Raw genomic sequence first — 21,438 nt, forward strand, 5'->3', positions numbered from 1 at the left:
GTCTGGCTTATCAGGCGTGGAACAAGCTCTCACCTTGTGCTGGATCCTCCCCTCTCCCCGGGCAGGCAGCAGAGCTGAAATCCTGATGTGTGTTTTGAGAGCTGACAGCCCAAGGAGCCTGCTGAAAAATCACCTTCAGCGTCAGAACTGTCCAGGAGCTCTCAGGCTGACATCCCTTTTTCTTTTCTGCCTCTTTGTGCAAAATTCAGGTTCCAGCTGAATGAAATTATGGGCTGTAATTATGTCCATGTTGTATAATTACATGTTTAGATTAGGGTTGGGCTTTTGCCAGCTTTAGTTAATAAGTTAGAATTAGTTTCAACCTTTCAAAGTGGTGTTTTGTGCTGGGTTTGTCTTCTCTTGCCAATTAAAGCCAGAGTCACAGAGCTGCAGGGGGCTTTTGGATTGGGAAAAACACCCAACCCAGTCAAGTCTGACAGGTTAACCTGGAGCTTGTGGTATCAAACTGCATTTTTTTTCATCTATCCTCAGATAACACCACAAAAATTACATATTGTAGCACCAGGAGGCTGCTGAGAGAAAAGTGAGACCCAGCTTTGGTGGCTGCTGGTGCTTCTCAGCCTTTCCCTGCTGTTGGCATCTCTCTGAGCCAAGCTTTGTCTCCTTCCTGGGGCTCCAGCCCTTCCCAAGTGCAGGAACAGCAGCAACCCAAGTTCAAGGGCACATTCCCAAAGCTGGCTGATGTTTGTTTCCATAACTGGAAGCTTTTCCCCAGCGCCACTGTTGTTAAAACAAACTTCAAGTCTCGTGTGTGTGTGTGGGGACAACACAGTCCCAGAGAACAGCCCAGCTGTGGGCAGGGGTGCCTGTGCTGTCTGTGCCAACTTCCAAAGGTGCCAGGTGCCATCCAGGAGCACCAGATCCCACGTGAGGGCTGCTCACTGACAAAGCAGAATCCCTGCTGGATGGGTCCCCCTTCCCTCTTCCTGACCAGGTCCCCAGGGGGATGTCTGTGAAGGCAGACAAAGGACCACAAGAGCACAGGTCTATGAGTTTTATTTTAAAAAGACATTTATAAAACGCTCATTTATAAAACTCCAAGTGAATATTTAAGGTACAAATGTAAAAACTAAGGTGCTATGAAAGATTTTTCTTCGTTCTGGGGGTTTTTTAAGGAATTACAGCTTCCTACAGTTCTATGTGTCTTGGGAAGACCAGAAACTGTTAACACATAACACCAGCAGATCATTAACTTTGACTCAACAACAAAAAAAGCACTAATGAAGCAGTAGCTGACTGTAGCAATGCAGATAAAAATCTAATTAACCAAGCAGGCTGTTTAAACTAAGGCCCTTACACTTGACTCAAAAGTAAAAAAATCTCCTAGGAATTCGATTAGGCAATTATAAAACTGCCCAAAAATGGCTAAACTAAGATTTTCCAGGTGCTAAGCAGCATTAGCTGACAACTAATGAGCAACTAAGCAGGAAAGGAAGGAGTGATCCTCACAACACTTTTTTCTTTAAAAAGTGGTGGATTTTTCCTATGTTGGGTGACAACACCACGGCTTCTTCTGTCAAGGTGTTTATAGAAGATCCAGTGCACGGCAGGGAAAGGATTTTGGGATGACTCCAGTGATGGGACAGGGCTCCAGCTGCATGGGGGATGCTCAGAGAGCTCTTGAAGAGCCGCCCTTGATGCTGGCCCTGGATCCTGACCCCGCTGTGTGCGAGGGGGAGACGAGTTTGGTCATCAGCTGCATGCCGGAGCGTGGATTGTTCTGGAAACCCTGGAAAGGCACCGAGCCAGGGACACACCAAGCCAGCAAGGCCTCCACCCCTGCTGTGCCCCAGGAGCCACCCCTCCAGCTCTGTCTCTACGGCCGGCTCCGGCAGCAGATGGCAATGGCCACGGCCGAGCTGCTGCCAGGGCCAGCGGCTGCCACGCAGGAATTGTCCTGGGCGTGGGCTCCCGTGGGGCTCTGGGGCAGGGTGTGACAGCCCGTCAGCGTCCAGCCATCCTCACAGGACACTGTCACCTAACGGGGAGGAGAGGTCACCATCCACAGGTCAGCACAGGGCCAGGGCCTGCCCAGCCCCGATGGCCCCACAGCTCAGGGTGATGTGACTGCTGTCACCCATCCCATTACAGTGAAGGCTGGGGTTGGGACAGCCACACCCAAAGCCATCAGAGTGGTAGAGGGACAGCAGAGACAAAGACAACAGCATGGCAGAGGAGCATGGCCCATCCCTACCTTCTCCTCGTGTTCCAGGGCCGTGTGCTCCTTCAGCCGGCACTCGAGGCTGGCACTGGGGCAGCACAAGGCGTGTGCCACTGCCTCTGTCCTGCTGGCACAGCGGCTGGGCCCCCTCCCCAGCCCCTCCACGGGCCTGCCACCAGCAGCCAGCACCACGGATGGGGAGTGGAAACTGCACCCTGCCCGGGGGAGAGGGGATATTGGCACAGGGCAGCCATGGCAGCATCCCAGTGCACACACTGGTGCCAAGGATGTCCCCAGAGAGCCCTGAACCTTCCCCATCCCGTGTACACAGCACATGCACCCTTTGACCCCAAACCCCAGTGTTTCTGGTAGAAACACCCTTGTCCATCAGGCTCAAAGGTCTAACCCCGGGGGTTGGGTGTTACCGGTCAGCACGTGGTCTCCTGGGGAGCACTCGGCCCCCCCAGCCCCCGGGGATCCGGCCTGGATCCGGCATTCTGCCCTGGGCCACGTGCAGCACCTGGCGATGGCATAAACGCCCCCGAAGGCGCCGTGGGCCACGCACTGCTTCTGCCCGTCCTTGTCCTGTGCAAGGGGCAGCCCAGCGTCACCTCGGGGGGCCGGGGACAGCCCTCCGAGGCCAGCGGGCCCTCCAGACGCAGCCGCTCTGCTCACCTCCATGTGCTCCCCCAGCCGGCTGCCGCTGCGGGAGAAGCTGGAGCAGCTGAGCATCTCCTCGGTGCTGGCGCAGCGAGCCACGGCCCTGGCGTGCCGGGCGGGCCCCGAGCGCGCCGACCACACCGAGCGGCAGAGCAGCTGCTCCTCTGCAACGGGGCCGGGGGTCAGCGGCGGGGACACCCACAGTGCCACCCGCAGTGTCACCCTCAGTGTCACCCAGCGCCCACAGCACCGACCAGGCTCCATCTGCCCATCCCTGGCAGCGGCTGCAGCCAGCAGAGCTCGGGGGACATTCCCTGCCGTGCTTCCACCCTGGCACTTCTTTCCTGCTAAGGGCAGAGCTGTGCCGAGCACCCAGCAGGCAGCGAGGTCCTTACCTGCCGCCAGCCGAGCGGGCAGCCCTGCCACGCTGTTGGGTGTCTGCAGGCGCTGCTCCTCCGGGATCCACGCCGTGTCCATGGCGTTCTTGGTGGAGAAGCGCAGGAGGCGCTGGCGAAGCTCGGCCCGGCTCAGCTGGGGCTGGGCACTGAGCAGCACGGCCGCAATGCCTGCAAGAGCCCGGGAGGCCGCAGTGACAACCAGAGGGGACAGAGCCACCCACGCGGCGCTCCCGCGGGCAGCAGGGCTCCAGAGACACGGCAGAGGCATCTCTGCAGCCCATCGCCCGCGGGAGCGCTGTGCGGGCTGCAGCGCCCGAACGAGACAAACCAACCCCCTGAGCCAGGGAGCACAAAAATGCCCCCAGCTCAGGCATGCCTGGAGCCCTGTGCCAGCATCAGCAAGCGGAGGGCCTGCCCTCCCTGCCCCTCGAGGCGCAGCTCGCCTGCCACATGCGCGGCCGCCTGCGAGGTCCCGCTCCGCGCCGTGAAACACGTGCTGCAGTCGCTGGAGGCGCCGATGATGTCGTCCCCCGGGGCAAACAGGTCCACGCAGCGGCCAAAGTTGGTGCCCAGGGTGCCGATGGAGGCGGGTTGGTCCTCGCTGTCGGTGGCACCGACCGTGATGACCTGGCAGTGACAGGGAGCACGGGAGGGTGGAGCGCCCAGCCCCAGCCCGCGCCGCTGACCCGGGGGATGACCTGCAGGGGATGAGGTGGCAGCCAAGCCTCAGGGTCCCCCACAGCCCGTACCTCCGGCTCGGAGGCAGGCGAGTAGAGGCAGGCATCGTCCTTGTAGTTGCCGGCAGCCGCCACCATGACCGCTCCCGTCCGTGCCAGCCGCCGGCAGCCCGCGTTCAGCGCGGGGCTCTGTGCGCCGGCCAGGGGCAGCAGCACCACCCGCGGCGCGTTCGGCCGAGCCTCCAGCGTCCTCCTGATCAACTCCAGGGCTGCGAGGGACAAGACACCATCGCAGGAAGCTCCGGGAGGGATCCTGCTGCTCTCGGGGCACGGGGTCACTCACCCATGAGGGTGCCGCTGACGGTGCCCTTCCCCTGGCAGTTCAGCACCCGGAGGCTGCGGATGTTGGCGCCCCTGGCCACGCCGGCGTCGCGCCCGCTCAGCACCCCGGCCACGTGGGTCCCGTGGCTGTCACACTGGCTGGCCTGGCACGGCACCGCACTTGCATGCCCCAGCCCATTGCATCAAAGCAGGTTTGCAATCCCACAAAGTCCCCCCATTCTCTCTCACCCGACACACACCCGTGCTACCCTAGAACACTTTCCTAGAAAGAAGCTCTGCCCGACTCAACCATAGATCCAAACAGACCACCTTGAGAGTCCCAATATCCCCCAGGACCACAGCTCCTGTTGCCCATCCTGCCCAGCATTTTGGCCAAGTGTCTCCCTTGTCCTGAAAAGCCTCACAAGCCTGGCCAGGATTTGGTGGACACAGGGGGTTGCTCTAGCCAGGATGCAGTACCTCAGGACTCACCTGCCTGTGGAAGTGGGTTCCATCCTCCTCAGGGATGCTCTCGAAGCCAGTCACAGTCACCCTGCCCTCGATCTCCCGGTGGGTGCTCTGCACGCTGCTGTCCAGCAGGTAAATCTCGGCCAGGCCACCTTCATCTGCCAGGGATGCAGCAGGGGAGAAAGGCAACCTCCATCACGGTCAGCACAGGCCACCTGGGCTGCTCCCAAAATGCAGTTCCAGACCCGCAGCTCCATGGGGCAGAGGAATATCCCCAATATTTCCACCCCTCAAGTTAAGGAGGGGTACCTGACTCTTCCTCAAAGCGTCTCCCCCCTCACACACCCCAGAGCTTACTGGGAGGGCTGTAGGGGCCCGAGCTGGGCTGTGGCAGCAGGATCCTGCCCAGGTTCCAGGGAATGCTCTGAGCAAAGACGTAGGCATCCTCCTCGATGTACTTCACGTGCGGCAGCCTCAGTGCCTGCGGGGAGGACACAAAGCTCCTGTTTCCCCCCAAGGTGGGGCTGCCACTGCCACCAGCACCCACCGCAGCTGCTGTCCCCTGCCACCACCCTGCCCTCCGCTCCACGTACCGTGTCCAGGACGTCGCTGCTCATCCTCACCAGGAAGGCGGGCAGCAGATGGAAGACGTGCAGCAGCTCGGCCAGGTGTCCCCGCCGAGCCGCCCGGGCCTGCAGCCGCCGGGCAGTGCCTCGCAGCTCGGCCTCGCCGCCCGCCCGCAGCATCACCACGTAGCGCCCGGGCAGCCGCCACGACACCTGCAGGGACACCGGGATGGGGTTCAGGGGACACACACACACACAGAGGAGAATGGCTGTGCCCCCTCCCCACGCTCCTCACCTTGGCGGCGCGATGGAAAGCAGTGGGTCCCGGAGGGGCGGCCCCGACGGCGGCTTCCACCTCCTCGGCCGCCCGCAGGGCCAGAACCAGCTCCGCCAGCGCCAGCAACAGCGCCAGCTCCAGCGCCCGCGGGGACATCCCGCACCCGACGGGCAGGCGGGAGACGCCGGGACCCTCGGCGCCAGGGACGGCACCGGCGGGGACCCCCTGCGCGACCGCCGAGGGGCCGGAGCGCACCCGCGGAGCGCGGAGACGAAGCGCACCCGCGGAGAGCACCCGCGGATCGCAGGTCCCGGAGCGCACCCGCGGATCTCAGGTCCCGGAGCGCACCTGCGGATCGCAGGTCCCGTCTGGCCGGGGCTCAGCGCGGCGGGGCGCGGATCACGCCGCGGCCGCCGGCCCCATGGGCGCAGCGCGGCCGGTTAAGCATTAACGGGGCTGCGGGGCGGTGGGGCCGCGGGGAGAGGGCGAATGGGGCCGCTGCTCACCGCGGGTCCCGGCGGATCGCTGGGGGCTCTGGCGAGCAAAGCGCAGCCGCTCAAGGACTGTTCTGAGAAAGGGCTGAAAGCTTTAATGTGCCTCCTACTGCCTCACTCCACGAATAATTTCCCGTGAAATCCTCTAATCCCGTTTGGGCATTTTTTACAGAGTCGTCACACATGGCAGATGCCCTTTTTGCGGGATGCTATCGGCGCTCTCCCGCGGGTCCCCACGCCGCTTCCCACCTCTGCCCTCCCGCAGAATCGGCATCCCACACTGCCCCACATCCCCAGTGACCTTCAGCAACCCCCATCCCTGCTCCCGGCTTTTCAGGGAAATAGGAATTCAGGAAAAATATTTGTGGTTTGGCTGGTTATTTATAAGCTCCTCAGAGGTTAAATGTTTATATGGATGCACACATTTTATAGAGATGTGTTTCGTGTGGATGCGAATAGTTTGCATGAATATATGTCTTACATGGTGCACATGTTTTATTATTAATTATGTGTACGGTTTATATGCACATATATGTTTTACATGGATGTGTGGGGTTTGCACACACCTTTATGTTTTAAATAGTGAACATGCTTTATAATTATGTGCATGGCTTGCATGGACATTAATGCTTTATGTAAGTGTGCATGTTTTATAAGGATGTGCATGGTTTAATGGATGGGAACAGTTTGTAGGGGAAATGTTGATTTTTTTTTTTTAATGAGACCTCAAGTGGGTGCCTGAACTCTGGTTTGGGTGGCTGCAGGGACACCAGACCCATCTTGTTACCCCTCTGCTGCACAGAGCTGACCCTAGAAGGGGTCAGCCTTCAGGACACTGATCATGGGGACAAATCTCACTCCTGATTTTTGGCTCAGCTTCCTCGGTGCTGCAAAGCCCCACAGCACACCACTGGGGCCTCGGGAGGCTTCTGAGACAGCTGAGCACGGGGGGACCCCGTCTCAAGGGGGACAGTCCCCCTCTCCCTGCAGCCTTTCCCTTCGTTTTTGCACAGGGGACAATCTGTGTCCCAGGGGACAATCTGTGTCCCAGGGAAGGGAAGGATGGAAGGAGCCCGAAGAGGAGGGAGGGGGTGGCAGAGGTCCCCCCGTGCCACATGCATCCCCACGTGCTGAGGCACCCATGGAGGTCTTGGAAGTATGGGAAGGGATCCGGCCCAGCTCTCACACTCCAGGAGTGGGTATCTGCAGAAAGGTTATTGTTTTGGGTTTTTTTTAAATTGAGAATTATTCAGAAAGAGCCTAAAATTTGCACCTTGTACAGAAGAGCTCTGTTCAGTCCTGGCTCCCTGGGGCGCTTCCAGCCAGTGTGTCTGTGTAAAGTGGGGGGGCTCCTGTTGAGGGGGAGGAAGGAGGGAGCAGAGGAGGCAGCAGGGAAGACCTCAGCAAGGGGGAACTGCTCCTAAATCCCTGCTGCTGTCCCTCCGCGGGGAGAGATGGAACATCCCGTCGTTAAAAGGAAGGCTTTGCACAGATTTTATGAGACCTGCACAAGTGGAAGTACGTTCTAAGTGTTAGTAAGCGCTTCCATCCAGAGGTATAGGTAATAGTTTGCGTTGCACCAGCCGGGAATCGAACCCGGGTCGCAAGAATGGGAATCTTGCATGATACCACTACACCACTGGTGCGCTGGTGGTGTAATCTCCCGTGGGTCACCAAGGGTCGGGTCCGTCCCTGTCCTGTGTGGATGGCACTGCCAGCCCTTTTGTGCCCATCGGCTGCCAGCCGCGGGGCCCTGCGGGGGTGACACGCGTGGGCAGCGGGCGGTGCCCCCTGCACGGGCCGAGCCGGACCCGGGGCTGCAGGCGGCGCTTAATGCCATGCAGGAATGTCCCGGCTCCCACAATGTTTAACCTCGGCCGGCGCGGGAGCCGAGTCCTTCGGCTCCAGGATGCTGTGCCGGGATGGGGGATGCACTCCCAGCTGCGCCAAGGGTTCCGTGCGGGAGAGGGTCCAGGCTCCGTGTCTGCCCCTCCCCTGCCTTTGCCTGGAGAAATGCTTCTGAAAAACAGATTTCTTTTGCCAAAAGTGAAAGTGAGTGCCAAGGCATGAGGTAGGAATCTCTTCTGTGAGGAAATTCTGGGAGAGTGCTCAGCCTGGAGAAGAGAAGGCTCCAGAGAGACCTCAGAGCCCTTTCCATCACGGAGACTACAGGAGAGCAGGGAGGGACTTTGGACTGTGAAGTGCTGGCACAGTTTTCCCAGGGAAGCTGTGGATGTCCCATCCTTGGACACATTCAAGGCCAGGTTGGACAGGCCTTGGAGCAGCCTGGTCTGGTGGAAGGTGTCCCTGCCCATGGCAGGGGACTTGGAACAAGATGGTCTTTATGGTCCTTTCCCAGCCCAAACATTCTGTGGTTCTATAGGTAAAAGCTTCTGGGTCTCCACCAGATTCCCACACTCCACAGGAGCAGTGACACAGTGACATCCTGCCCTGGGCACCCTCTGAAACTCAGTGAGACGTGGCTCCATCCAAACAGCATTCCCAGAGCCACCACACTCCCCCAGCCTGGGAAGGACAGGCAGGAGCTGGGTCCACGCAATCCATCTGGTAATGCTTCCCCCAGAGAGCAGCTCACAGCCCTGTGCCAATGTTTAGCCAACACTGGAGCCTTCATTCCCCACCCTCCTGTTGGCCATAAACACCCCAAGTGCTCCCTGCCCTTCTGCCTGGCTGCTTTAGTGACACCAAGGTGAGCCAAGGGTGCAGGAGTGTCACAGGGGTGGAACACCTCAGGCACAGCCTTTTTTTGCACACCCTGCTCTGAACCAGCCAAGCACAGAACATCCCTGCAGGGCTCTGTGCCCCATCCCCTGGGCTGCTGGGGGACAGCTTTCCCCCACTTTTGCACTTGGGGGTTGGAGCTGCAGGGGTTTTTAGCTCCCTTCCAGCTCAGTTCTCTGATTCTCTGGGATTTGCTGAAGTCTCCTCTGCCAGCAGACGTGTGCTCCCGAGCCTCCCGGGGCCACACCAGGCACAGGCAGACCCAGCCCAGCTTTCCCAAAACAGAGCAAGGGACTCTCAGCATCCCCGTGCTGGTGGATGCTTTGATGCAGAGCCAGCTGCCCTGGGGAGGCTCAGCCTCGCAGATCCCCACACTCCTGAGCAGCCAAAGGTTGTGGCTCCCACCAGCCCTGCCATCTCTGTGTGCTGGGGACAGGCTGTGGAGAGGCCCTGTGCTGTCCCCTGTCATGGTGACAAAGCAGGCTGGGATCCATCCACGTGGTTTGGGACAAACCTTTTATTCACAGAAGGTTTGGGGACGGTGGGTGCCAGCCTGCAAAGCCCCCTGCAGCTGTTTGACACCGACCCAGCAGACAGTGTGCAAAGCCACCACCTCAAGTGCCATCACCGGGGTTTTGGCTCAGCTGTGTCCTCCCCCCGTGCCCCCAGGAGTGCTGGAAGCTGGTCCTTGGGCAGGAGATAGGGGACAGCACGATCTGTCCCCTCCATCAGCCCTCTCCCAACCTGGCTGCCTGCTGCAGGAGACTCAGGATTGAATTTCAATTTCAGCAGAGTGGGAAAAAGACTTTGAGGACATCTCTGCCTGATAAAACCCCCCTGCACTGAGCAGGTTTTACCTTCCTACACCTGATCCTGTTCCAAACAGCAGAGCCAACCCTTTCCCTTCCCAAGGACAGCACTTAGCCCAGATTCTGCCCAGCCCAGCTTCTCTGTGCCCACCCAAATGGCTCTGGCGAGGGGTCCTTGTCCTATATCCTGTTGAATTCAGGGGCTGGGTGTTCCCCCTTTGTGCCTGGGGGAAATGACAGCCTCCTGAGTGGCTGGGTGTGCACAAGGGGTGCAGCAGGGCACAGGGACAGGCAGGATCCTGGGGCCACTGCACTTTTGGGGACAGCCCCCTTTCCCCCAGCCTATGACCTGTGTGTCCCCTCCATGAGGTGCGTCCATGCCAAGTGGCCATTCCTCCCAGGAAATCAATCAGTTTTCAGGCTCAGAAAGGCCATCACTCTCCTTGAGCAGAGCATCCGGCTCCTCCTGGAGCCCGTAGTAGAGATCATCCTCCTTCCCGGCGCCTTTCCGGGGGGCTCGGGGCTGCTCTCCCCGCGCCGGGGAGCCGCTCGGGGGGCCGGGCTGGGTGGAGCAGGGCAGGCTCCGGCTCTGCGGCGTGGGGCTGCCGGGCACGGAGCCCTCCAGCGATGGCGTGTCCATCTCCTCCAGCAGGGATGCCAGCGGGGCATCTCCCGGGGCTGGCCGGGCGGGGCTGCGGAGACACGGCACACCACACACGGCTGGGCAGGAGGTGCCATTCCCCCCGGAGCGCTGCTCAGGCAGCATCCTGGCTGTGCCAGCATCAACAGACCCCTGGCTGGGTGGCTGGAGGGACCTGGGATGTCTGTCCCTATCCCAGCTCTCGGTGCCTGCTTTTTTGGAGACACCTGCCTGTCAGGTTCCTGCTGCCCAGGGGGTGAAATAATGGTTGTCCTAACATTTCCTGAATCTGCAGCTGGGATGGGAAAGCACTGCACCCATCCACCTGAAGCTACATTCTGGCAGGTGCCCAAGTCCTATGCCCTGAGCCTGAACAGTCACCCCCATCACTTGCAGAGCCCTCTGGGACCTCCCAAACCAATGCTTGGGCATCATACGTAGCATCTGGTTTGAGGGTGATGTGCTGTGCATCTCATTTCTATCAAAGTCTGACCAGGAACTTTGGAGTTATTCTTGTGAGGGGTGCTGTTTATATTGATAAAATAAAATAAAAGCAAAATGCAAATTACAACCAAAGGCCATCTAAATTTCCTCCTGAGAAATAATTTGGTTCAGAGAGTCCTCGTGGGTTGAGACTCCATCCCCAGCATTTAGTGGGGCCAAGGGTGTGAAGGCTCAGTGCTGTGACCACAACAAAAACCCCTCTGCATCTTCTCCCCCCCCAGTACTGGGGGTCTGATCCCCCCATTTCACCCCACATCCCACCAGTGCCACCCCAAGCCCGCAGGCATCACCTACCCTCTGCCTGCTGCTGTTTCCAGGAGGGGTGCCAGCTCCTGGAGGGACTCTGCAGCCCCCCCCAGCTCCCGGTGGATCTCTGCTGTGGCCTGCAGGGCTGGCTGGGAGCAGCTGCGGGACCGGGGCTGTGCCCTGCCTGGGGCTGGGGCCGAGCTTGCCTCCTGCCTCTGGACCTGCTCGTAGGATGGCAGGCTCTTCTCGTAGGTGCTGCTGGCCTCTGGGTTGGGGCAGGGGGACACCAAGCTGCAGGCAAAGGGAAAGCAGGGTGCTGAGCAGACCTGGACCCCATGGAGCTGGGAGATGCTCATGCACATGCACACAGGGCTCCATCACCTGAGGGAGTGGCTTTAGAAGCCATCAAGGCCATGTCACTGCCCACACCAGCAGGGGAGCCAGGGGATGCCTGCAGGAACACCACTGGATGCTCTGCATGCCCCAGCATCACCCAGGCTCAGCCCTGGGGGGGCTCAGGCAGCCCTCACCTCTCCCAGCCTGATCCCTGCTTGGCTGCAGCAGGTGCAGCTGTCCCCAGTGTCAGAGCCTGGCCCCAGGGCACACTCTTCCCCCTGCTGTGGGACCCACCCTGTGTCCTTGTGGGGCAGCATCGTGGCTTTGTGGTCCAGGAACCGCTCGGCCTCGAGGTCCGCAGGGACGAACGTTATCTGGGGGGAAAGAGAGGCAGAGCCCAGGGGCCGTGCTGGGCATCACAGGGACCCCGGCCCTCAGAGTGGGGAAAGGGCCAGAGTGTCCCTTCAGCTGGGTTTAGGGTCTTTTCCCACCATATTGGGATGTTTTCCTTGGAAAGGGCACTTTTGAGGGAAATCAGGAAGGAATGAATGAGTCCAGCGCAGCCCTGCTCTCAGTGCCCTCCCCCTGTGGGGTCACACGTGTCCCCAAGCCCAGAGGGAGTCCCAGGGCCCACACAGGAGGTCAGTGGTCAGGGACCACACTGAGGGTGTCCCATCCTTGAGCCTCAAGCATGGTGGCAAAGCCACATGTCCCTCCTGGCTGGGGCTGAGCTCAGCTTTGAGGGCAGCTGGTTTCTGCTCCACCCCAGTCCCACAGAACACAGTTCCTTTAGAGGTCCCAGCTGGTCCTGGGTCTTGAGGAGGCTCCCCCACATTCTGGAGGGCAGCCAGGTTGTTGATGGGCCATCCAGCAGTCCCAGATCAGTCCTACAGATGCCCTCTCCTTGGAAAAAGCCCTTTTCTGCCAGAGCTGTTTCCCAGGGCGGGGACGTGTGGCTGTGCTCCATGCTGGCAGTGCCCTCTGCCAAGGAGACTGCCAGCTGAGGGCTGGGCTCAGGGACCCAGGACCCCCCGACCTCCATGGCCACCACAGTCCCTTCTTGGGAGTCCTGGGAGCCTGCCAAGCCCCGGAGCCCAAGGAAGGGCTGCGTGGGAGAAATGAACACAAGTTTATTTCCTTGGGATTATTCCCGCTGCCTTTTAGAAAGAAAAGCCCCAGGCTCAGGGGGTGAAGGAGTCAGGGCACATCCTGCAGGCATCAGCAGGGCACAGATCTCCCAAAACAATTCCCCTTCCAGATTGCTGCAGCTGGCTTCCCCTGGGGAAACTGAGGCTGCACATCCACAGCAGCCAAAGCCCCCCAAACCCAGCTGAGCCCTCGAGCTCCCCCAAAAGTTCCCAGCAGCAGGAAGGATCCTACCTTTGGGTAGCACTGGCACATGCTCCATGTGATGCCCACAGCTACGAGCAGCACACCCAGGACACAGAAGGTGATGTAGTACTGAGGCTTTTCCATGCTCATGATGAACATGCCCAGCATCACCAGGAAGAAGCCCAAGATGATGAAGCCGTAGCGGAAATTCTTCTCCTCTGCCATGGGCTCTGGCTGGGAGAGGCAGGAGGAGAGATTTTGGGAAGCCTGTCCACCTGCTGCCTGCTGAGCACACCTGCAGCACCAGGCAAGGAGTGGTTTCTCTCTCCAGAGGCTGCCAGGAGCTGAGGATCAGCTGCACGTCGAGCTGGTCCTGCCCAGGGCTGAGCCAGCCAGTTTTTAATGGGTTTGTAATGAATGCAAACACTGCCCCACCGTTCACACTCCAGTGGAGCCACCCGGCACGTGTCCGGGTAACCTTCCCTGCAGGCACACTCAGCCAGACCCACACCTCGGGAGGGGACAGGGGGTAACCTTCCCTTGGGAGGGGACAGGGAGTAACCTTCCCTGCAGGCACGCTCAGCCAGACCCACACCTCGGGAGGGGACAGGGGGTAACCTTCCCTTGGGAGGGGACAGGGGGTAACCTTCCCTTGGGGGGGGACAGGGGGTAACCTTCCCTTGGGGGGGGACAGGGGGTAACCTTCCCTTGGGAGGGGACAGGGGGTAACCTTCCCTTGGGAGGGGACAGGGGGTAACCTTCCCTGCAGGCATGCTCAGCCAGACCCACACCTCGGGAGGGGACAGGGGGTAACCTTCCCTTGGGGGGGGACAGGGGGTAACCTTCCCTTGGGAGGGGACAGGGGGTAACCTTCCCTGCAGGCACGCTCGGCCAGACCCACACCTCGGGAGGGGACAGGGGGGACAGGGAGTACAGCTGCAGGGATGGGGACCCAGAGACCAGTGGTGCTGCTGGGATTTTCCCAGCCCTGGGCACTGGAGCTGGATTTGGTCATAAATCAGAGCTGGCACAGCCCCAGATAGGGGGGATGCCAGGGCCCAGCGTGTTCTCAAGGGCTGTGGGGCTGCAGCAGGAAAAGAGGGAGAGCTCTGGGGTCTTTTTGGAGACTGGGGGGTTTGGAACAGACCCTGCCTTGCTCTGGATGAGTGCTAAGGCTGCCTCACTGAGCTGAGGAGGAACTAAAGCCAGAAAAGGATAGAGTGGGGTTGGTCCACCCAGGTGAAGACAAAGTGTCCCTGTGCCCTATGTACACTTAAGTTGGAGATGGGGTGTTAGAAGGTGTCTCCTTCCCACCACACATCCAACTGCCAGACAGTGTTTGCTTTATTCCCTTGATTTATCCCATTGTTTTATTCCCTTGATACACCTGGTTTATGACAAATAATTCTATTACAAACAGTGTCTTAGACGTGGCTGTGGCTCCTCAGCCACTCTGCAGCCCTGCAGGGCCACAGGGGGCCCAGGGCAGCGCTGAATTTTGGTGGGATGCAGGACCTGGCACAGCTGGCCTTTCCCCTGGGCAAGGCTGCACACCCAGCCGAGGAGGGCAGGGAGGAGGGGGCTGTGCCACTCAGGATGGCTTTTCCAGGAGGCTGCTGAAATGCCAAGTGCACTTGGATGCTCTGAGCACAGGCACGACCCACTGAGCATGGCTAACACCAAATGAAGTGAGGCGTGGGCAGTCAGCATTTAGGGAAACAAGGTGGAAGGGATGGAGACAGGGCTGGAAGGGGCATTCACAGGGAAGTGAATGGTGCAGACAGAGCTGGGCTTTCTCTGCCCAGATTACTCGGTCTGTGCTGCAGATTTATTATCCAGTGGGCAGGCCTGACAGGAGCTCCCCAGGGTGAGCAGGGAATGCAAAACCTCTGAAACCAGCAGTGCTTTTATTAAAAATATGAAAGCTTTCAAACATGCCAGCTACCCCCGACGCTCTGAACGCACCTCTCGCCGGCCCCACAATCCCCACAGCGCCGGACAGCCGGGCAAGCCGGGCAAGCCGGGCTGACCCTCCCCACTCCTCGCCCACCCTGCTCTCACCCCTCCACCAGAGGCTCAGTGTGCAGCTCAGGGACCGGGCAGCCCCCGCAGGGTCCCGGCCCGGGCTGGCCCAGCTCAGAGCCCCCGCACGCTGATGTTCTCGTAGCTGGGGGGCGGCGTCGCCTGCGGCTCCTGGGGCTGCGCCGTGTCCAGCCAGGACGGGCTGGGGCGGAACAAGGCGCTGTCGGAGGAGCTGCGCCGCCGGCCGCCCTGCCAGCTCTCGTCCTCCTCCAGGTAGCGGTACAGGGGCGGCGTGAGCTCCTCCTTCCTCCCCGGCGGCTGCACATAGGCCGGGGCAGCGTGGGCTGGTCTGCAGGTCAGCGCTTCTTCATAGGTGGGGATGGCACTGGAGTCCCAGGTGCTGCGAGGGGAGAGGGAGAAACCCAGCAGCGCACACCATCAACATCCCAGCGCCCAGCTGGAACATCCCAGCATCCAACTGGAACATCCCAGCACCCCTGGAACATCCCAGCACCCAAATGGAACATCCCAGCGCCCAGCTGGAGCCTCCCAGCACCCCTGGAGCATCCCAGCACTCCTGGAACATCCCAGCACCCAGCTGGAGCCTCCCAGCACTCCTGGAACATCCCAGCACCCCTGGAACATCCCAGCACCCAGCTGGAGCCTCCCAGCACTCCTGGAACATCCCAGCATCCACCTGGAACATCCCAGTGCCCCATTACCTGGAGCATTCCAACATCCCATCAACCCCATTGTCTGGAGCATCCCTGAGCATGATTAACTCGTGTACTGGGGAGAGCACATGGGCAGGTTTTGCTGAAGTGTCATGTGTCATGGGGTGACCATGTCAGCTGCTTCCTGCCATCCATGAGGTTTTCAAGAGGGTCCCATGGGCAGAAGAGCATCCTCATCCTGCCTAGCCCCTAATTCACCCCCTGCAGAACAGCTGAGGGGGCAGCTTGGCACAAGAACCTGGACAAGCATCAGGCACCCCAGGTCATCGTGGTCACACCCTGCTCCCTTGCCAGCCAGAGCCCTCCCTGCACTGGCCAGGCCTGCTGCCACTTCCAGCAGAGTTTTCCTGAGCAAACACAGCTTGTGTGCAGGGAAAACCTCTGACAACCTTTGCCCTGCACATGGCCCTGCTTGCAGCAGGTGCAGCCCCAAAGCTGGGGATGCTGTGAAAGCAGCTCATCACTGCAGATGAAAGCCAGCCCAGTGTGCTGGGGAGGCAGCAGGCATGGGAGGGCACAGATGGCCCAAAGGAAAAGCCGTGTGCTCCACAGGGATGCCTCCATCCTGACCTTGGCAGATCCCTGTCCCAGACAGACTGCCCCGGGCTTCTCTGCCAGAGATTTTGCCAAACTTCCCCTCAGCTTGCACAGGAATGCTACCTTGGAAATGTGGAGAGGGGGATTTATCCCAACACAGGATGCTTTGCTGGGGCTGGAGGAGCTGCTGCAGCACCAGCATTGCCAGGGTGCTGTATCCCATCCAGCCAGGGAGCTGGGAGCTCAGGGAAAGGGACAGTCCCCACAGGGGCACAGCAAAGTCCCTCTCTGGGACAAGGGACTCCCCCCAGATACCCAGACCTGCTCACAAGCTCACAGATACCCAGATGGGCTCTGAAACCCCTGGAGAACCAGGAACGTGCCTCCCACTCCAACTATGTTTTGATGGTTTAATGTTCTGAAGAGTTTCTCTTAGTGCTGCTTTTCCCCAGAGCCCCATTTATGCTGGAGCCAGGATCTTTGCTGTGACCCCACAAGGCGGCACTGGGAAGGGCTGGCTGGCCCTGCTTCCACAGCAGTCTCCAAAAAACCCCCACCCTTTTTATCTAAAAACTTTTAAATGAAGAAGTGGGAGCAAATCTCAGGCTCACACTGGAAGATCCAGGGGACCTGAAAAGCAGCAATGGTGTTCAGGGCAGGGCAAGGAGTCTTTCTATACCCTGAAACTGGCTTCATAAAGGACCCTCTGCCTACATTTCTATCTTGATGCCATCCCAAGGATTATTTCCCTTTTTTTTTTTTTTTTTTTCCATTTAACTCCCTTGTAAGAAAGACTTTGCTTCCATTAAAGACCTTATAAACACCCTCCTCCTCACAGAGCACTGCAGACCTGCCAGACCAGCCCTGGAGCTCTGAGTGACCCCTCCCCACCCCCACATCCAAACCTTCTGCCAGAAAACCAATGTATTCTTCTGCTTGGTGGCCCTGCTAAGGAGATGTGTCCCTCGTGATGGCACGTGCTGGCCCTGCAGGGCAAGGAGAGCTGGATGCAGGGCGAGGAGGGGGTGGGCAAGGAGGGGGTGGGCAGGGAGGGCTGACATTAATGAGTAGGAGCATCTGCTCGGGGGGCAGGAGGAGAGCACGGAGCAGTGCTGTTGCCTCTGTGAGCTCACCAGCCAGCAAGGCTGGCAGCGGGTTTAGGCTCCGACCCATCCTCCACCTATGGCCAGCCAGCGCTGGCAGGGACGAGGCTCCCACCTGCAGTTCCACTTCTCCGCAGGCTCCGCCGTGAAGTACTGCAGGTCCCGGGGGAAATGGTACTGGTAGCGCCGGGACACCACCCTGGCGTTGGCCTTCACGGACCACAGGAGGCCGAAGATGAGCAGGATGCCGCCGATGCCACAGCAGAAGAAGCTGACGGAGCGGAGCAGGGCGCTGGAGGAGGAGGAGGAGGAGGAGGAGGAGGAGCTGGGCACGGCCTCGGCTTCCCGGGGGGGCAGGAGGCGAGCCCCGCTGGTCGAGCCCACCTCGCCGTCACTCCACCAGGCAAAGCAGAGCGTGCCCGTCACCAGCAGCACGGCCCCCGTGATGGTCAGGCCGTAGCGGAACGAGGCGGCTGCCATCCTTCGGGAGGAGGGTTTAGGAGGGGACGAGGGTGAGGCAAGGCATGAGAGAGCCTGGAAGACAAGAAAGGTGCCAGGTTTGAGAGGGAGAAGCTCATGGAAGACCTGCCAGAGGAGAAAATGACTGGGTGAGGAGGTCTCCGGGGCTTGCAGCCGCTTTAGCCATTATTATTAATAATTTATTATTATAATTATCATCATCATCATCATCATCCATCAGAAGGGGCATTTCCACCATCTCAGACGGGAAACTCTTGGGAAGAGCAAGCAAAGTCAGAACCAGGTTGGGCCCATAAACTTCCTTGTAATAACATCTCAATTTTCAAGGAACAGCACAAAGGCAGGATGGACACCCCAGCTCCTGGCACTTTCAGAGCTCTTCTCTTTGGGTTTTATTCCAGACTTCCTCCCAGACCTGGAGGAATGCCAGCTGGGTTTCCTGGGCTTTCAAAGCATGGCTTATGGAAGAGGTTGGAGAGGGGAACATAAATTTAAGATGTCATCACTTCCAAATTATCAATGTGCCCATTTTCTTCTCCAGAACTGATGACATTGGAAAAATCTGCTCAGTCTTCATCCACATGAAGTTTAGCACACAAAACTTTGCTTGCCTAGGTCAGCTCCAGTGCAAACTTTTTCAAGTTCCTACCAAGATCAATCCTGCAGGAGTTATCACCAGCTTCACCCTCCCTATCAGGGTGGTTTGGGGTTGGTTTGACAACCAAACAGGTGAGCTAGTGCCACATGTTCCTGCTGGATGGCCCTTCTCACCTAAATGTCACATGCAAAGAGTTTCCCTAGTGATGGAAAACTTGGGGAGAGGGAACTGGTTTCTGATCTCAGTCCCCATTGCTTTCTCCAGCAAACAGCAGGCATTTGCTCCCTGAGCTTGTGCATCCCCAGCTCCCAACAAACCAGGGAGGCATAAAGGTCTCCCCATGTCCCCTCTGGCCCTGCTCACTGCTGCAGCCAGAAGCTTTGGCCATGTGGGAATTAAGCACCAACACCCCCAAAGAGATTCAGTCCTGGGTGACTGCACTGTGAAGGTTTGTCATGGTGGCAGTGCCAGTGGAGAGCCTGCACATCAGGGATGGCCAGGACAGAGGAGGAGCTCAAGCAGAGCTTGGTGGACGGATGGATGACCCACACTCAGCTGTCACCTTTGCTTTCATCACTTTGCCTGTGTGTCAGCAACAGGACCACAGTGTGGTGGCTTTGGTCTCCATTCCTCCAGGCAGGGCTCATCTCCTACAGAGGGGTCCTAAATTGTACCCTGAGATCTGAAAGTGCAGAGCCAGAGCCAGGCAGGGAGCAGAAGTCCAGCACGGACTTGGTGCCATCAAGGTCAGGTGGAATTATGTTATTTCAAGGTGTTGTTTATCAGATGGGCCCACTAAATGGAAAGCCAAATTACCATGTAGTGAAAGAGGCCCTACCTGATCTAATCAACATTTAATGAATGAATCTGATGAGAAGTGAGATTTAGGAAAGCTGCAGGAGTAGGAGTCCCAACAGCTCACTCCAGCTTCTGTCCCAGGGTCACAAACCCAAAATGCCACCTGGGCTGACTGTGGCCAGTGGTCATCAGCTGTGGCCACCTGCTGGGAAGGCAGTCCTGTTCCTGGGCTGGGAGAAGGCAGAGCTTCCCTCTGCAATGGGGGCATGTTTGGATACTCTCTCCTGAAAGGCAGGGGCTTGGCTGAACTGAGATAGAGAAGAGACTGTTGGAGATGGTGTTAGATGCTGTCAGGGATCAGCATCCCCAAACCATCACTGAACATGAGCAGGACACAGCAGAAGAGCTGGACTCAGGTTGCCTTGCCTTTCTCAGCAGAGCACAAGGACCCCACTGACCTGAGAATGCAGCTCCTTTGGACAACAATGCATTTTCAGGTAGAAATTTCAGCATGTTGTTCAGAGGAAAAAAAAAAAAAATCACCCAAAAAGCCCCTACAGCAAAGCTCTCAATCCAGCTGTGTGGAAATGTCAGGTCACTCCAAACTGAGACTCTGGACTGAACCTGCACCAAGAGTTGGAATGTTCACCTCCTGCAACAAACACTCTCCTCATTCTGGGGTCAGACTGGTGAGGTCTGGGAGATGCTCTGAATGGCCCGGTGAGATTTAGGAGATGCTGTGATTCCCCTGCCGGGGCACGGGGAATTTTGCAGCCTCCAGCACTGAGCACATCTGGGAGAGCTGGCAGCGAGGGGGAGGAGGAGGGAAGGTGGAGAAGCCTCCGATGGAGGAGCCTCTGGGAGGTGATAGATTGACAGCTCGAGAGAATAAACTCTTCCCTCTCTTGACGAACCCAGCGCAGCGCAGGGAGCTCCCCCAGCCTCCCCGTACGGGCGGGGGCAGCTCCGCCGCGCTGGTGACATCGCCACCGCTGGGTGACATTGCCACCGCACCGTCCCCTTGCCAAGCCCCCTCTCGGGCTGCCACAGCTCTGAAAGACCCACGGTGTTTTCTCAGCACACCAAGCGCTGGAAGAAGAGCCTGAAGGAGCAGGGAGCGAGGTGCGAGGCTGGGGCAGGACCCGAGGCTCCCGCAGCCTCTCCCGGCTCCACTCCCGGGGCACAGCATCTGCACAGCAGCTCTCCCTCCCCAGGAACATTTCCAGCACAAGTTTTCACGGAGCCACAGCAATTGCTGACTCTCAAACACCCTTCTCCACTCTCCGACCCTCCCTGACATTTTGTTCTGCCCGGTCTCCTCCTCTGACCTGCTCTGAAATAGTTTTCCGGGGAATAGATTTGCACGTTTCATGTACAAACAGATAATGTTGATAGTTTACATAGTTCCAGGGAGCCGCTGAGAATAGCAGCCCCCATATAAAGTTATGCAGATGGTGATTCATAGGGTCTACTAAGCATTACTCAGAAAAACCCTCTTTTCAAGCAACACGAGAAAAGAAAAGAGTTTTGAACCTCTCCCACCGCCATCAAGCAGAAATCCACCTCCACACCCGTCCCTCCACGGCACTTACGGACCGTCCTTCCTTGCGGGGCTGGAGACCTTTAATCACAGCGGAAGAACGCCGGGCAGAGAAGCACCAAACAGAGCGTGAGCGCGTCTTTAGGGACATCCCTTCCTGCCTTTATCCAAATTTGCTATTTTGTTGTGACAATTACCAGTGAGCGTTTGCTGCCCATTCAAAGCAAAGTAACACTGATGCCTTGGAAGAGCTTCCAAGAACTCCGGTGCGCTCATCCTCCCGAGGCAGGTGCGGACAGAGGAGAGCCCGTGTGTCCCCTCAGCCGGGCTTCGGGGCCGTGCCTGAGCCCCGCGTCCCCTCCCCGGCGCTGGCCGTCCCCGAGGCACCCGCGGGCTCTGTCCTTGGGCACAGCGCCGGGCCGAGGGGTGCCCGTGTTCCCCCCCGTGTCCCTCCCCGTGTCCCTCCGTGTCCCCCCGCCGCGTACTCACCGCCGCCGGCAGCCCCGCTCCGGCCGAGCGGCGGCTCCGCCGAGCGCGGCCCGCGGGGCGGGCGGGGCCGGGGGCGGGCGGGGGGCGGCGGCGGCTCGGGGCGGGCAGGGACCGGAGCTTCCTCCCGGCACAGCACGGCACGGCACGGCACGGCACGGAACGGAACGGCGGCTCCCGGCTCCCCGCAGCCCGCTCCCCTTCCGTCCCGTCGGAGCGCGGCGCTCCCGGGAGGGAGTTGGGGATGCGGAACCCGGGAGGGTCCCCTGCGGCTGGGACAGCCCTGCGCTGGGGACATCACTGCTGCCCTATGCGTGGGACACCCAGGCTGGGTGGCTGCCCCAGCCTTACTTTGTGACCACTTCAGTTCTCCTCACCTCTGTGTCAAACCCTTATATTGTTCCTTTTCCTCGTCCATGGAATTAGAATGGTTCGTTTTTGAAGGATCTTTAAAGGCCATGTAGTCCAACCTCCCTGCAAGCAGCAGG

General features: G+C 59.1%; 3 protein-coding genes and 1 non-coding gene across 6 annotated transcripts; all 4 read right to left on the minus strand.

The window, feature by feature from the left end:
* Window positions 1-939: 939 nt before the first annotated feature.
* PCSK9 (proprotein convertase subtilisin/kexin type 9) lies at window positions 940-5,338 on the minus strand. Its single transcript, XM_059853490.1, has 11 exons — window positions 5,300-5,338; window positions 5,064-5,187; window positions 4,731-4,864; window positions 4,261-4,402; window positions 3,990-4,186; window positions 3,684-3,867; window positions 3,238-3,408; window positions 2,858-3,006; window positions 2,608-2,767; window positions 2,216-2,397; window positions 940-1,999 (listed from the first exon to the last, which is right to left on the minus strand). The coding sequence occupies exons 1-11, from the start codon at window positions 5,321-5,323 to the stop codon at window positions 1,838-1,840; spliced, it is 1,629 nt and encodes a 542-aa protein (XP_059709473.1). The 5' UTR covers window positions 5,324-5,338; the 3' UTR covers window positions 940-1,837.
* A 2,280-nt stretch (window positions 5,339-7,618) lies between these two features.
* On the minus strand, window positions 7,619-7,689 carry TRNAG-CCC (transfer RNA glycine (anticodon CCC)). The gene has a single exon. It is a non-coding gene; the product is annotated as a tRNA-Gly (tRNA).
* Window positions 7,690-10,003: 2,314 nt separating this feature from the next.
* On the minus strand, window positions 10,004-12,877 carry BSND (barttin CLCNK type accessory subunit beta). Its single transcript, XM_059853491.1, has 4 exons — window positions 12,701-12,877; window positions 11,615-11,694; window positions 11,033-11,275; window positions 10,004-10,286 (listed from the first exon to the last, which is right to left on the minus strand). Exons 1-4 carry the CDS (start codon window positions 12,875-12,877, stop codon window positions 10,004-10,006), a joined length of 783 nt encoding a protein of 260 aa, XP_059709474.1.
* A 1,654-nt stretch (window positions 12,878-14,531) lies between these two features.
* TMEM61 (transmembrane protein 61) lies at window positions 14,532-21,012 on the minus strand. 3 transcript variants are annotated; one of them, XM_059853734.1, is made up of 4 exons: window positions 20,954-21,012; window positions 17,164-17,582; window positions 16,851-16,931; window positions 14,532-15,074 (listed from the first exon to the last, which is right to left on the minus strand). In XM_059853734.1, exons 2-4 carry the CDS (start codon window positions 17,526-17,528, stop codon window positions 14,789-14,791), a joined length of 732 nt encoding a protein of 243 aa, XP_059709717.1. In that variant the 5' UTR covers window positions 17,529-17,582; window positions 20,954-21,012; the 3' UTR covers window positions 14,532-14,788. The 3 variants fall into 3 exon arrangements, with proteins under 3 accessions (XP_059709717.1, XP_059709715.1, XP_059709716.1); XM_059853732.1 differs by lacking the exon at window positions 20,954-21,012 and adding an exon at window positions 20,517-20,647; XM_059853733.1 differs by lacking the exons at window positions 16,851-16,931; window positions 20,954-21,012 and adding an exon at window positions 20,517-20,640.
* Window positions 21,013-21,438: the final 426 nt, after the last annotated feature.

The sequence above is a fragment of the Haemorhous mexicanus genome, chromosome 9 (assembly GCF_027477595.1).
Source record: "Haemorhous mexicanus isolate bHaeMex1 chromosome 9, bHaeMex1.pri, whole genome shotgun sequence".
Lineage (NCBI taxonomy): Eukaryota > Metazoa > Chordata > Aves > Passeriformes > Fringillidae > Haemorhous > Haemorhous mexicanus.